This window comes from Phocoena phocoena, chromosome 9 (genome assembly GCF_963924675.1).
Source record: "Phocoena phocoena chromosome 9, mPhoPho1.1, whole genome shotgun sequence".
Classification (NCBI taxonomy): Eukaryota; Metazoa; Chordata; class Mammalia; order Artiodactyla; family Phocoenidae; genus Phocoena; species Phocoena phocoena.
In genome coordinates, this window is record NC_089227.1 from 87,351,089 (window position 1) to 87,366,950 (window position 15,862).

At 43.3% G+C, this 15,862-nt stretch overlaps 1 protein-coding gene across 1 annotated transcript in view; it reads left to right on the forward strand.

The window, feature by feature from the left end:
- Positions 1-10,181: 10,181 nt before the first annotated feature.
- The window catches only part of LRGUK (leucine rich repeats and guanylate kinase domain containing), a 118,764-nt gene continuing 113,083 nt past the window's right edge, over positions 10,182-15,862 (forward strand). Inside the window, exon 1 of the mRNA XM_065884037.1 lies at positions 10,182-10,502. Coding sequence (XP_065740109.1) covers positions 10,182-10,502 — 321 coding nt within the window. The remainder of the gene's footprint in view (positions 10,503-15,862) is intronic.

Genomic DNA, 15,862 nt, shown 5'->3' on the forward strand with positions numbered 1-15,862 from the left:
CACAAGCATCCCAGCACATTCTTTCCTTTCTCAATCTTCCTCTCTTCTGTTCATCTATTCCTGTCTACACAATTCAAACGACTGCCTCTTACTACAGTGGCAGCCTCTTCAGTGGGTACTGTTGTAAAACAATATAGATTTTTTTCCTCTTTACTCAGAAAAACTAATGTCTTTTGTGGTCAAAAAGAAAATTAGTAGCAGCTGAAAGAAGAATTTTAATGACACTAAAACCTAGTTGTTATTCAGCTTTAACTTTAAATCCTACCTCTTCTTCTACAAATTCCTATTATTCATCAGCTAAATAATGCAGCTGCTACTAAAGATTCTGACATCTAATTCTCTGCTTGTGCAGGTTTATTGCCAGGGTGAAAAATACTTTGTCTTTTTACTTTCATTTTTTAAAACAAGCATAATGAAAATATAAAATATCGTTTAGGGTTTGTCTAAGAAGACTTGCTAGCTTCTTTGAGAAATGATTGGATGGGGAGATAGGAATCAAGTTTGGAGGTCCTGTCTCCTAACTTCCTAGTCGTTATTTGAATAAGTATGAACTGATTGGGCATGAAGATCTCTCCACCTATATTTATAACTATGATCCATATCCATTTATTTCTTTAAAATGTTAACATAAAGGGTAATTTTTGAGATGGCAAAGGACTAAGAATTAGCCTTGTAACCTGGTAAGTTGTGAAGACTGTCATCCTTGGAATAGGTTGGGTTTACAAAATATCCCACAAGTAGTGCACTGATTATTCTCTTCCAAGGTGTAAACCTGATACCTGCTGGCCGGAGGTAGCTGGGGATATCTGTAAGTACAGAAGCATTGTCTTATGAATTGAATCAGCAATAATGGTAGATGGTAGGTGTGGGAAATGCTATACTGACTACATGTGCCTAAGATTCACCCCTAAGGTATAAAATTCTAGGGGTAGTTTACAGAATGATTTAATTCAAGTAGATAGCTAGATAGTAGAGGTCCTTTCCAGACCAATCAGATTAGTTCAATAACTGAGGCAGGCTTTGGTGTGGATTGAGTTTGCCCATCAGTTAGATTCAAATGCATAGAAGAGAAAGGAGACAAGGGAAGACATGATTCCTTTGAGAGATGACTTAAAGGAGCAAGATTTAAAGGAATAGAATACTTGGATAGTCCCAGATTTCTGCCATCTCTTGTTAGCCTCTGATATAAATTATTGCTTAATGTAATCCACCCCTGGGTTTACTTCTATGCCCAAACTGTAAACATAGCTCTATGGCTGAATGGTATATAAACAATGCCTTAGTTGAAGCCATGAAAAGGGACCTTCGGACAGGAACCACGGTCACAGAGCGATACAGGTGTGAGGGAAATTCTGACCATTCTCTTGCCTGTCCCCTATCCTCTACCCTCCATTGGGCAAAATCAATTAAAAGACAGAGGGCAAGGGATCCAGGTGATACTGTCTGCAGGAGTTAACCCTTCCAGGGATACAGAGATTGGAAGGAAACAGAAGGGACAGGGAGAAAGGGAAACTAACCAGTGTCTGTGTCTCACAGATTATTAAATTAATACTGATCAGGTGCCCAGTGGTGCCTACCCTATTGTCAGTCCCATCTTGTATAGTGTTAATAGTGTTAATGCTCTCTGCCTGAAGAGACAGTCTCGGGGTTTTTGTTTGTTTGTTTTTTGCGGTACGCAGGCCTCTTACTGCCGTGGTCTGTCCCGTTGTGGAGCACAGGCTCTGGACGCGCAGGCTCCGGACGCACAGGCCCAGCGGCCATGGCTCACGGGCCCAGCCGCTCCGCGGCATGTGGGATCTTCCCGGACCGGGGCACGAACCCGTGTTCCCTGCATTAGCAGCCGGACTCTCAACCACTGTGCCACCAGGGAAACCCCGGGTTTTTTTCTTTTTTAAGAATTGAAAATATTTTTAAAAGTAGTAGTGTCTTTTCAACAAATGATGTTGGGAAAAGTGGATGTCCACGTGCAGATGAAGCTGGACCCTTGCCTTACACCATATATAAAAATTAACTCAAAATGAATCAAAGCCCAAACCATAAGACCTAAAACTATAAAATTATTAGAAGAAAACATAGGACAAAAGCTTCATGACATTGGATTTGGCAGTGTTTTCTCAGATATGACACCAAAAGCACAGATAACAAAAGTAAAAATAAATAAATTGGACTAAATCAAAATAAAAAACTGTGCATCAAAGTATATAATCAATAGAGTGAGAATGCAGCCCTTAGAATGAGAGAAAATATTGAAAATATTAGCAAATCATATATCTGATGAAAGATTAGTATCCAGATTATATGAAGAACTCCTACAACTCAACAACAGAAAAACCAGCAACGTGAGTTTTAAATGGGCAGAGGACTTGAACAGATACTTCGCCAGAGAAGATATACAAATGACCAATAATCACATGAAAAGATGCTCAATGTCACTAATCATTAGAGAAATGCAAACCAAAGCCCAAGGAGATACAACTTCACACCAATTAGGGTGGCTACTATCACACAAAACAAAACAAACACACACAAAAACCAGAAAATAACAAGTGTTGGTGAGGATATGGAGAACTTGGAAAACTTGTGCTCTTTTGGTGGGAATGTAAAATGTACAGCTGCTATGGAAAACAGTATGGCAGTTCACTACAAAGTAAAATAGAATTATCTTATGATCCAGCAATTTCACTTCTAGGTATATACCCAAAAGAATTGGATGCAGGGTCTCTGCACACCCATGTTCATAGCAGCATTATTCACGATAGCCAAAAGGTGGAAGCAACCCAAGTGTCCCCTGACAGATAAATGGATAAGCAAAATGTGGCCTATACATACAGTGAAATATGATTCAGCCTTAAAGAGGAAGAAAGTTTTGACACATGCTACAACATGGATAAACCTTTAGGACATGTGAAATAAGCCAGTCACAAAAAGGCATATACTGTATGATTGTACTTAATATGAGGTACCTAGACTAGTCAGATTCAGAGAGACAGAAGGTAGAATGGTTATTTCCAAGGGCTGAGGTAAGGGACAAATAGGAAGTTATTATTTAATGGGTATAGAATTTCAGTTTTGCACAATGAAAAGAATTCTGGGGATGGATGATGGTGATGATTGCACAACAGTGTCAATATACTTAATGCCACTGAACTGGACACTTAAAAATGGTTATGGGGCTTCCCTGGTGGCGCAGTGGTTGAGAGTCCACCTGCCGATGCAGGGGACACGGGTTCGTGCCCCGGTCCGGGAGGATCCCACATGCCGCGGAGCGGCTGGGCCTGTGAGCCATGGCCGCTGAGCCTGCGCGTCCGGAGCCTGTGCTCTGCAACGGGAGAGGCCACAACAGTGAGAGGCCCGCGTACGGCAAAAAAAAAAAAAAAAAAAAAAATGGTTATGATGGTGAATTTTATGTTATCTGTATTTTACCACAGTTTTTTAAAAGGCATAGTATAAAAAGCGACTCAGTACTTAAATAGTTAAAATCAGATTTCTCCAAGGTGATTTTTACGCCAAAGAGTTTTATAAAAGCCATAAATCACTTTCTGAATGAATTCACAGTCAAGATGGACTCTTTAGTAACGTGACTTGGTCAGGAACAAAAATCAAAACATGACAGAGTGAGAGCTGCTTGAGGGGAACTCACTAATTAATGAACTTTGAAAAATGCCCTAAGCTTCCACTTATTTATCATGATAATACTATGCATATTCAGAGCTGTTTGTGTCTGCAAGACTCTTTACAGAGTCCCACGACTCACTAAAAGGCCCTGTGGCATGACTCAAGGTATGATTTCTCTTTACCATCTTCTTTCTACTTTTGAATATATAATGTTTCATTTGAAGGGAAAAGTATTCCAAAGCTACCTCTTATCTACTTGTACGTTTTCATGCAAGTGTGGCTTTATTATCGTTGTTGTTGTTGCTATCATTTCTGTGTGCATCCTAGACTTTTTTAATACTCTTAGTGGTTTGCATCATCATAGATCTTAAGGAAAGCAAGAGTGCTTCCCATACAGTGGGACATGAAATGGAGGCTGATGTTCAAGGCCACTTGGCTGGACAGGGTGGTTGGTACAAAAACAGTAAAAGATGTGAGATTTGTTCTTTTTCACAGACTCCAAGGGACTTTGTTTCCATACCTTACTTAGAAACCACCCTTAAGTGTCACCTTCTATGATGGTTAATTTTACATGTCAACTTGACTGGGCCATGGGGTGCCCAGACATTTGGTCAAACATTATTCTGGATACATTTGTGAGAGTGTTTCTCGTTGAGATTAACATCTGAATCAGTAGACTGGGTAAAGCACATTGCCTTCCCTAATGTGGGTGAGCCTCGTTCAATCAGTTAATGACCCGAACAGAACAAAGAGACTGAATGCGAGGGAACTCTGCTTGTCTGACTGTTGAGCTGGGACATCTGTCTTCTGCTCTTGGACTGGAATTTATATCATCAGCTCTGCTGAGTCTCCAGCTTGCCAACTTCAGTCCTTGGGACTTCTAGCCTCTCTAATGGTGTGAGGCAATTCCTTATTGTAAATATCATATAAATATCCTGTTGGTTTTGTTTCTCTGGAGAGCCCTAACTAATATACCTGCGTTGTTGGAAAGATTTGCAGCTTCTCTTTTGGGCTTTATAGCAGCAAATATTTGTTTTTGATGGAAGATAATACTGACAGTAGCAAAGGCCAATATGAAAAGAATCACTTGAATGAGAGTCAAAGATAAAGATTCTAAATTTAATCTGTCACTAAACGGTTGGGTGAGACTGTAGGCAATTCATGCACTGTATATTAACTTTTGCTGCCTTGTCAAACCATCCCAGGTATTAGTGGCTTAAAATGACCATTTATTTAGTTCATGATTTTTTTGAGTTGACTGAGCAGTTCTTCTGGTCTGGTTTTTGCTGGGTTCCCTCAGGAATCTTAGATCAGTTGGCAGGTCGGTGGCTGGTACTGGATGACCGAGGCTGGCTTCATTTGCATGTCTGGCAATGGGAGTAGCTGGCCAAGGCCCCAGAGAGCTAGGCCATTACTTCTCATTATCCACTAGGCTGGCCCTGGCTTCTTCACAGGGTGATCACAGCATCCCAAAGCCCAAGCACTTGCAAGTCTCTGCTGGTGCCACATTTGCTACTATTCTGTTGGCCAAAGCGAGTTACACGGCCAAGCCCAGATTCTAGGAGTGGAGAAGTAGACTCTACCACTTGATGGGAGGGGCTCAAGTCACACTGCAAGGGGTGTGTACAGGGATAAGAAGAATTGGTGGCCATATTTGCAATCTACCCCTCACACCATTGGCTGAATGTGAGTCGGCCAATTTCACACTCATCTCATTTAACTCTCTCTGTAACCTTGGGAGGCAGGCATGAGGACTGGCTTTGATTAGCCAGGTCTGACTCTAAAGAGGTCCTATTAGACCCTATGAATGCTGGTTTGTGTCTTTTTATTTCTTTGGCAGCTTGAGAGTCCAGATACTCTGTTCTGAGACAGGCTTCCTGCTGTTTTAATTCCGAACACTCATCTACACAGATGTGATTTCACTCAGGAGGAGTGAAGTGGCAGCTACATTCTGTATTCTCACTGTAAAGCCAAGCTTTTGTGTAGTCACTATATGTTTATAAAGCATCTGCTATGGACAAGGCACTTTTTGCAAGGAAAGGAGGGACCCTCAGTGAAGAGAGGTAACTAAGGAAGTTTGGCCATCAGGTGTAGATGTATGTTGTGTAAAGTGCCCAAAATACACAGTATATCAGAGACCAACAGGGTCTCCTATTAATCTCATGGGAAAGCATCATCTATGTGAAACTGTCCATTACAAGAATTATAAGGTTCCTGCCTTCCCCTCATGGCTGTCAGAATCTCTCACCAGGCCCATCTTTTCTCCCCCTCTTTTAAAGTGTTATCCCCTAGGCTCTGCTAAGACATTTTGACACATGAGGCAGCATCCTTCCCCATCTTTCCAGTTTCCTGTGAGCAGGTTTTATTTCGATATCAGTGACTTCTCAGAGATTCTTCCTGAAACATCCAGGCCAGCCTCTTTGCCTCTATTTATGCCACTTCCCATTTTGGGACTGTCCAGCACCTCTTCCTGTGTTTCTCCTCCTTTCTTGAAGACCTTAACTCAATTCTTACCTCATCTATGAAGCTTCTGAGCCATCCCTGTCTTGGGACACAGATTTGATCTCAACAGACCACTCCCGTGGACCAGGCTGGGGCCCTGCTTTATCCACCTCAAGGAGTGAGTCCTATTTTCCAAGAGTGGTAAAGGGAAAGTGGTGGTCATGTTGCCTCCAACTCAGTCCCTCCCTGAGGGCCTGTAACATTAACTAGAAATCAATCAGGTGGGACTTACTTTCTCCTGTGTACTTTTTTTTTTTTTTTTTTTGCGGTAAGTGGGCCTCTCACTGTTGTGGCCTCTCCCGTTGCAGAGCGTCAGCAGGCGGACTCTCATCCACTGCGACACCAGGGAAGCCCTCTCCTGTGTACTTCTAATTCATTTAGAAAATCTCTGTATCCTGCTGCCCCAACAATAATGCAAATCTCTTGATTAAAGAGATACAGACTTTAACTTTTATATCACCAGCACCTGAAACAGACCCCTCTTACATAGGTTGTGTAATTTAATTGCTGATAATAATGATCTGTGTATTTCCTGTGTTTTACATCACGGCCTGCATGGTTTGCTTTCCCACAGAGCGCCACCATTGCAAACTTGCTCTTAACTAGATGAAGTATGTTGTGCTTTTTGAAGTGTGTGGCTGTGGTGGGATTTCTGGCACAGTTCATTCACCTGACTTCTGTTTGCCCTTCCTTCTGTTTTTATTATTTAGTGCCATTGGGTGGCTTTGGTTATTAATTCTCATGTCTCTCAACTGCTCTTCTTTTTTTTTTTTTTTTGCGGTACGTGGGCCTCTCACTGCTGTGGCCTCTCCCGTTGCGGAGCACAGGCTCCGGACGCACAGGCCCAGCGGCCATGGCTCACGGGCCCAGCCGCTCTGCGGCATGTGGGATCCTCCCGGACCGGGGCATGAACCTGTGTCCCCTGCATCGGCAGGCGGACTCTCAACCACTGCGCCACCAGGGAAGCCCCCTTCTGCTCTTCTTTGATCTTCTTCTGAAGGTCCTAGCATAACATCCTCATATCTTCTTCCAAAAGACTGTATATAGTCCGTTCTGGTCATCATTTTAACATTTTAATCTTAAGTTGTTGTCCTGCCTGGCCCCCAACACACACACACACACACACACACACACACACACACACACACATCTTTAGTACAATTACTTCCTGAGAAACTAATTCATACTTCTGGAGAAAGCAGGGTATTAATGGTTAAGATGAGGGGCTTTGGATCCAGGAAGACTTGTGTTGGAATTTTGGTTTGGATACAAATTTTGTGACTGTGCAACTTCCTTAGCATTTTCGAGCGACATTCTTTTCCTTTGTAAAATGGGGATATCAATTCCTATTTTGGAGAGCAGTTGGAATAATTAACTGAGACATATCTACAGCATTTAGCACAGGCCTGGTTTACAGTAAGCAATGAATACATAGAAGCAATTATTGATGTCTTATGCTAATAGGAAGACTTTTGACAAAATATTCCCTCCCCTCTCCTTCCTCCCTCTGCCTAATTCTGTCTTCTCTACCTGGTAAAATAACTTTTATAGAGAGAATGCCTTCTATTTTGATGCCCAGAATTCCAAATTAGGGGATTCTATTCATACAGTTCCAGCATAGGGGGGATTTTGGTGAACTAGCGACAGCAAAGATTGAGCAAGGAGAGGTGTTGACTTTAATTCTTGCTTGGCTGCTAACAAGTCAGGTGAGTTTGGGTAAGTCATTATCCTTGGAGGGCCGTCAATTTCTTCTTCTATAAAAGGGAGAGTTGGAATAAGGTGGGCTTTTAAGTTCTTTCTAGTTCTGACATGCTATGACTCTATATGAAAGGGTTATTCTCTGAGTTCTTTTATTTATGTTTAAGAACACTAGCTGATAACATTTTTTTTTTTTCTGAGATATCTTGTGTACCTTTATCTTGCCTCACATTTTCCACCTGCAAAAGCGATAGTTGAAGGTAGACGGTGGAGTTGGTCATTCTAGGTTTGGATTTCAGCACCACTGCTTGTCGTTGGGCCTAGTAATTTAAATTCTGTGGGCCTCAGTTACCTCATCTGTTGAATGGGGATAGACAGAGAGTAGATGTGCAGATGAAAAGAGAGAAACATTCAGAAATATATAACTCTAAAGGCTAGAGTTTAATGTCCTGTAGGGCATAAACCAGTTTTATCTCTAACCTAGTGGACTTATTTCAGAATGTCTCTGTTTGTGGACTCTGAATACCCTGTTAACATCTTACGGGTTCCCTCATAAATTAATGTGTTGAATAAAATCTTTCACCTGTGTTTCTATTTTTGTATGATAATCATCTTTTTAACTTTTTTTTTTTTTTGCGGTACGCGGGCCTCTCACTGTTGTGGCCTCTCCCGTTGTGGAGCACAGGCTCTGGACGCGCAGGCTCAGCGGCCATGGCTCACGGGCCCAGCCGCTCCGCGGCATGTGGGATCTTCCTGGACCGGGGCACGAACCCGTGTCCCCTGCATCGGCAGGCGGACTCTTAACCACTGTGCCACCAGGGAAGCCCTCTTTTTAACTTTTTGAAACTTACTCTTTAGCAGGTCCTAACTAACTCTGCCTTAAGACACTTTTCTCAATAGAATGACACTGGCAAAGCTTGCTTTGCTGAAAATGCTGATTAAGTTATTGAAAACTACAAAAAACACACTGGGTTTCCATTTTTATACTTCGTCCTTATGTCAGGTAGCTAGCTAGGTCCTATGGGGATGAGGGTAGAGAAAAATCCCTTGGAGGAGTTTTTAAGCCACTGGAAAAGAAGAAGCAGGCAGGCAGTAAGATGAGCCTAGCAGAAAGAGATACTTTCATTATGGCCTTTATATTTATGACTAGCAAGATAATGAAGGAAGGTAATTCTGAAAGCTTTCTGTCAGTTTTAATGGGCCGTCAAGCACTGAGAAAGATAACAGTCAATGGATGGTGTCCATAAGAATTTTTTTCTCCTTCTCCCCTGACAGCCACTGACAGGATCATTTTGTATTTGCAACTGCTGTCATTGAAGCATGGAGAAAAGGCCCTGTAAGGCCAGGAGGTTGAGGGTGACTTCCCCACAAGGATCTCTATTGTCATCACTATGGCAATAATAGTTACTATAATTTTCATTCTGCTTTTCTATACAGTGTCTACTTTGTGGAGCTCAAGGCTATGGGATTTGGGTTACATGAAATCACGCTAGCATAAAATCATGCTTTGAAATCTTGCAAGAGTATTTTAGAAAACTGCAAAGAGAACCTATGCAACAAAATAAAAATAATTACCAATGCAGGTCATTGACTAATACAATTATTTATGCGATGCTAATAGCTTTACAGAGGCTTTCGGATACAGTGTCAGTTTGACAGTCGTTTGTCTCTGTTTGGATTGTTAGACCACTGCCAGTTTTTCTACCCAAGGACATGGCTTATCATTTAGGTGTAAAAATGTAAGTTAATTGCCAACCAACTCTCAGTCGTCGTCTGGTAGTTTCTCTTTATTATCCGCAATATGGACAGGAACCATGCCTTCTATTTCATTTATGCGCACTGCGTTCTGCATAGAGTAAAATTTCAGTGTTATTAGCTCTCAGACAGACAGCTTTAGAGACACCTAACACTAACTCTGCGTAAAGAGCCTCCGTGAATGAAGTAGGATAGGGTGCTCACCGGTGATCTCAGGGCGGGATGAAAAATATCTAAGAGGGGCCTCGAGGTTGAGAGAAAACTGTTGAACACAAAAAAGGGGGTGCAGAGAAAAAAGGTGAAAAACGAGCAAGACAAGCAAAAAAAAACAAAGCTAGCGATTACACACACACACACACACACACACACACACACACACACACACACACACACACACACACACACACACACACACACACACACACACACACACACACACACACACACACACACACACACACACACACACACACGGGAAAGGAAAGTCGTGCGCCAATGGCTCCGGAAGCTGAAAGCGAGGACCCAGGGAGGGGCGGAGACTACAGCCCCCAAAATCCCCTGCGGCGCCTCCTCCCCTGGCGTCAGTCTCCTAGGCAATCCCGGTAAATAAGATGGCGACCTCCGGGAGCGATCCCCAGTTGCCGAAGCCTTCCGGTCTCCAGGGAGCCGTGAGCAGTTCACGAACTGGAGCCCAGTCGAAACTACTGCACTCAGAAAACGAACGTCAGTCTCCCTGGTCTCCTTTTCCCATGGGGCAGAGACCGAAAAATACTTTTCGCAAAACCTCCTCCTACCTACTCCAGCAGCTCATTCACTGCTCTCAAGAGTCGGACGTGGACAGAGATTACGAAGACCAGGAAGAGGGCGAGGGAGAGGGCGAGGGCAAAGTGGAGTTCGAGGAGTCTTCAGAGTCCGAAATGCTGAATTTTGAGGTGTGCCTTCCCCCCACCCCTTACCCCCTCACTTCCTTCTCCAGCGGTCGGACCCCTCACCAGCCTGCGGCAGAGCCCATTCCTAGGGCTCCTTGCCTCCAGGAACGCCTCTTCCTTACTGCTCTGAGACTCCCCCTCTCTCCTTCCCATTTCTGTTACTCGGTTTCCTCACCCTTTGCCTGAAATATCTTCAAGTATGTCCTTTATTTTTCGTTAGCACATTTGATTTCTTAAGAGTCAAGTTACACAGCATCGTTGAGGAAAAAGTATCTATTTGTATGCGAGTTACGGCTTGACAGTGTTGTGAATAGACAGACTTCTACTTCTGCACCCCCCCGCACCTTTTCCTCATGACTGTGAAATACTCCAACACTCTCCCCGATGAAGGAGTCCCTTCATCCTCCTTCCTCTAGGAAAAAAAAAATTACCCTTTTGAAATAATCTAAGTGCTTCCTCAAAGACCAAGTGACCTGAAAGTTTTTATATATTACTCCTGCCAGGGGTATATGATGCATTATACAAACAACACACCCTGCTCACTGTGAGAGCATTTCAGGATGTGGGGAATGTTCCCAACATTCCCACCTGTAATGCCTAGTTGGCAGCTTGGCCTTTCACACTAATACGGATTCCCTCTTTTCTACAATACCTCTTCTAAACATGACCCAATTCCACTTACACTTATTAGCATCCTGTTCCTTCCTTAGCCCGTTGCCTGCCTTCTTATCCCTTTCCACTTCACATCATGTCACTTCTTTCTCTTGGCTTTCTAATACATTATTTGCTTTCTTTTTTAAAAAATTTTTTATTGGAGTATAGTTGATTTACAATGTTGTGTTAGTTTCAGGAGTACAGCAAAGTGAATCAGTTATACATATACATATATCCACTCTTTTGATTTGCTTTCTTTTGATAAACTGTTAGGTTTTCCTCTTTGTCTTGCCTGCCAAGAAACATAACTTTTTTTCTTAATTCAGTATTTTTCTTAACTTCAGTAGTTTTTCTTTAGATTAGGTTTTTCTCTTCCCTTTCCTCCTTCTTCACAGTATAAATTGCTTCAAATTCTTTTCAGAAGTAGATATAATACAGAGAAATAGAAAGTTTCCAACATCCTGTTCTGTGATATTCTTCTGGCATCCCCTCTGCATCATTGCACCTTTTCCTAGTCACCTTTCTTTCCCCCTTGAGGCCAAACAGGTTTCTCTTTGTTATGCCTGTTCTCTTTCACCACCCCCATTCCTCATTTGTCTTATTTTTTCTTGTTCTCCCCTCTGTAACTTGCAGTGTCTTCTGTTACTCTGATTCTGCCACTGACTACTTACATTGTGTCTCCACTTGGGTTCCCTTCTTTTGTAATATCCTTTTGTTCACTTTCCACATTTGGCCTGTTTTTTTCCACCCTCATCCCCCCATTTTGTCTTCTTCTACCTCCTTCTACAAGGCCTAGTTACACATCAGTTTTGTTTAAAGTGGACCACAGAAGATTACTACTTATTTTGTTCACCTTCTGTTGATTTACTTTGCCATGCTTAACAGTGACTACTGGAAAACTGTAGCGATGTTTTTACAACTTTGAGGTGTTTGTATGGCTTCCACGCCAGAGGAATTAACAAATGAATCACCAGGTTATTCTAATTAATGCATGTTCTTCAGCTGTGGGGTTCATTAGTAGCATTGTTAATCTGTCTTCAATATGCCATTAACAAACCATAGAGGGAGGGGGTTGACTTGAACTAGTTAATCCTTTTTGGCTTGTAGGCTTTTGTGTGGGAAAAGTTTATTATTTCTTCTATTTATATTCTAAAATTAGTATTTGTTTTGTGTTCTCACATTCTCTTTTACCTTTTTATAGTGTCTCATATGTTTTGATATGCTGAATAAACCAAAAAGTTTTGAGAGGAAACATTTGGGCTTTTATGTTCAGTGATTTATTTTCCATATCCTAGCCCGACTAAGATTTATAATGCTCTGATGGTCAAAATGATTATTAAGTGCCTATAATGTAATTAGCCTCAATGAACTTGAGGGAGTTAGGGCAGAGCAGCTGTTCAGAATATTGCCTTTGGAATTCAAAGATCTGTATAAAGCCTTTTGTTTGTTGTGAGATTTTGAGCAAGTCACTCATACTCTCTGTGTCGCATCTGCGCTACCGGAATTAGAATGCTATCTACCTCATGGAGAGCTGTGAAAATTTAATGAGATCCTATGTGTAAACTACTTAGCACAATATATTATTTACACTGTTACTAATCCAAGTAATAACTTACCTGTTCTTACCTACTAACTACAGCCGTCAGGTGACTTCATTAATTTAGCCTTCATTGAACAAGCATTCACAAGTGATTGCTATATTGGAAGTACTCTGACTCTACAGGGCAGAAGAAATGTCTGGGCCTGTGATATGTTTCTGCTGCATGAAAACCGCTCCAGTAACTTTATGTGGATGATAATGCCTGCTCATTGGATAGTTACGAACGTCAAATTTAATGGGAAAGTCTATGTTAAAGTTCTTAGCATAGTGTCTGATACAGTGCAGGCTCTCAGCAAATCAGAGATGTAATACATAATAGCTACGGTGATGGTAGAAAAAGATGAGAGTGTGACGGTCCCAGCTCTCAAGGTGAGATAAGAGTGAGTGTTCATCCTATGAAGAGATGTGTACAGATGATAGCCGGGTTGCAGGCATGGCGGAAGACTGGAAAGGAAGTCAACCCTTACTTGGGTGCAGAGGTGGTGTGTGGGCAGGCAGACGGCAGCTTTTCCAAGTGGTGGGTTATAGGTGAGAGCAGAAAAACGGATGAGGTGGGGGCCAGATTGTGGAGAGCGCTGTGCTGTTGTAGGGACTGTGGACTTGACTCTAAGCAGCAGGGAACTGCTCTTGTGGCCAAGGGAGGTTAGATAAGAAGATGGTGAGCCTGGAGGCAGGGAGATCAGTGCGAAGAGGAGCAATCTCTGGGGAAGAGACAAGAGTCTGGATTAAGGCAATGGGAATGGAAAGGAAGCTAGAGAGAAATACGTATTTAAAATATTTGAGATGAAACACTTACTAATTGAATATTGGAAGTCTAGGGTGACTGCTAGGTCTGTGGCGTGTTCCGGGGGGAATATTAGGGCCACTAACCACCATGGGAAACAGGGGCAGGTGGAGCTGTGCATTCAAGAGTTGGGTATGTGAATCGTAGGCCTCTGGAAATCAGGAGAGGAGGGCTCAGGGTCAGAGACCTGGAAATCATCAGCATTGGAGTCTGTGAGATCATTCAGGAAGAGAAGAAAGGAGAGAAGGAGAGGGCCAAGAAAAAAACCCTGGGGGTACAGGTATTTCAGAGGCAGGCAGATGAAGAGGATTCAGGGGAAGAAACTGGAAAAGACTGATAAGAGAAAAAGGAGAAGGAAGAGAGCTGAACAGGAGGGAAGCCAGGGCAAGAAAGGGTGTTGAGAACATTGGCATGGGTTATGCCTCCAAGAGGTTAAGTGGGAAGAGGCCCAAAAAGGGCTCATTAGGGACCTCCCTGGCCGTCCAGTGGTTAAGACTTCGCCTTCCAATGCAGGGGGTGTGGGTTCCATCCCTGGTCAGGGAGCTAAGACCCACATGCCTCGCGGCCAAAAAACCAAAACAGAAGCAATGTTGTAACAAATTCAGTAAAGACTTTTAAAATGGTCCACATCAGAAAAAAAAATCTTTAAAAAATAAACCCAACAAATTATTAAGCCTCAAATAAATTAGTTCTTTAAAAAAAAAAGGGTTCATTAGCTTTGCCTATTTGACAGTCACTGTAGACCTTGGCCCATGTGGATTTTGTGACGTGAAGGCAGCAGCCTAAGTGAAGCAAGTTGAGGCATGAATGGGAGGTGAACAAGGGGTAAACTAGCTTGGCTATTAAGGGAAACTATAGCTATAGCTAAGGGAACATGCAGGACTGAAGAGAGCCCTTGTAGGACAGAAGGGACTCAAATGCTCGTAGAGCTGGAGAAGTGACAACTTGGAGAATGACAGTGGAGAGTGACCGGTTGAAACCACAGGCAAAAGAGGGCAGCATTGATGGTCCCTGAACACGGTCTCTGGGGAAACAGAGGGTGCTGGACCCTGAGTGTGGAGAAGGAGCTGACCTCCTCTGAGACCCCAGCAGGAAGCATCAGGACAGGTGTGCGATGTGGAGGGGCTGATGTCTGATCATTCCTACCTTGCCTCGGAAGTGGAAGAGAAGGACTGAGAGGGTCCCCTGCAGAGAGTGAGGACACAGGAGTGGAGGCACCTGACAGCTTGAGGACTGGGCTGGAGATCTCACCAGCAAGGTGGGGACTTGAAAGGCAGCTGAGGAAGAAGGGGACCTTAATAGCACCATAGCGCCGAGGCCCAGCTAGAAGCTGACTTGAATGTGGCACCAGAGTGGGCCTTTCCCGCCCACTGAGCCCCTCGGGGGGAGAAGTAGTCTTGTTATTCATTCAGCCCGTGTTTTAGCACCAAACGTGTATTAGGTACTGTATCCCTCCTCCCCACCTTACACTTTCGCTAGTTGAACTCTTTGTAGTTTCCCCAACGGGCTATACTCGCCGTTGCCTTTGGGATCTTGTACATGTTGCCCCTTGTACCTGCAATACCCTCTTGGCCCTCTTCTGCCCTTTCTTCCCCTTTGCCAGAATAACTCACAACTTTGGGTTTCAATGGTTCTCTCACCGAGGAAGTCTTTGCTAACCCCCTACTCCCCACTAAAATGGCCATAAAATGGGTGCCCTGCTCCTAGTGAAAGCACCCTGCCTACCTCTATTGTAGTTTATCAAACTCCTGAAGTAGTTTGTGTACTTGGATGACCTGTGCTTCGTACGCTGGGAAGATTTTTATCCCAAATGGATGATGAACATGACAATCCCTGCCCCAAGGCAGTAGTTGAGCGTGAAGTTGATTCAGGTTTGGGTATGCATGGGGCAGTTGCAGTCAGGGGCCAAGGAGTCAGAGACTTGAGGGTAGAGAGACATTGAAATTGCCCATGGGAGACCCAGTAGAGAAGGAAGTATAGTCAGGAGGGGACAGATAGACTCTGAGGTAAAGGGAAGGCTGAACAGACCGGAGATTTTGTTGTGGTCAGAGACCAAGTTCAGTAGGTGTTGGAAAGGTTGAAGGATGGGCAGCTGTGGGAGCCGAGAACAATGGAAGACTTGCGGTCTGAGGTTTCTAGGGTGGAGCAGTTTAGCATGATGACTAAGTCCAGGGCATGCCCAGGGGAGTGAGTGGCTGAAGTCGGCTAGAGACCAATTTTAGGGTGTCTGGAGTTGAGAAAATAAAGGAACATGTATGTGTGCATGTACTTGGAATGGTTGGGGTGTTGAGTGGCTCTCCTTAGGGATTCTGAAACCACCTAAGA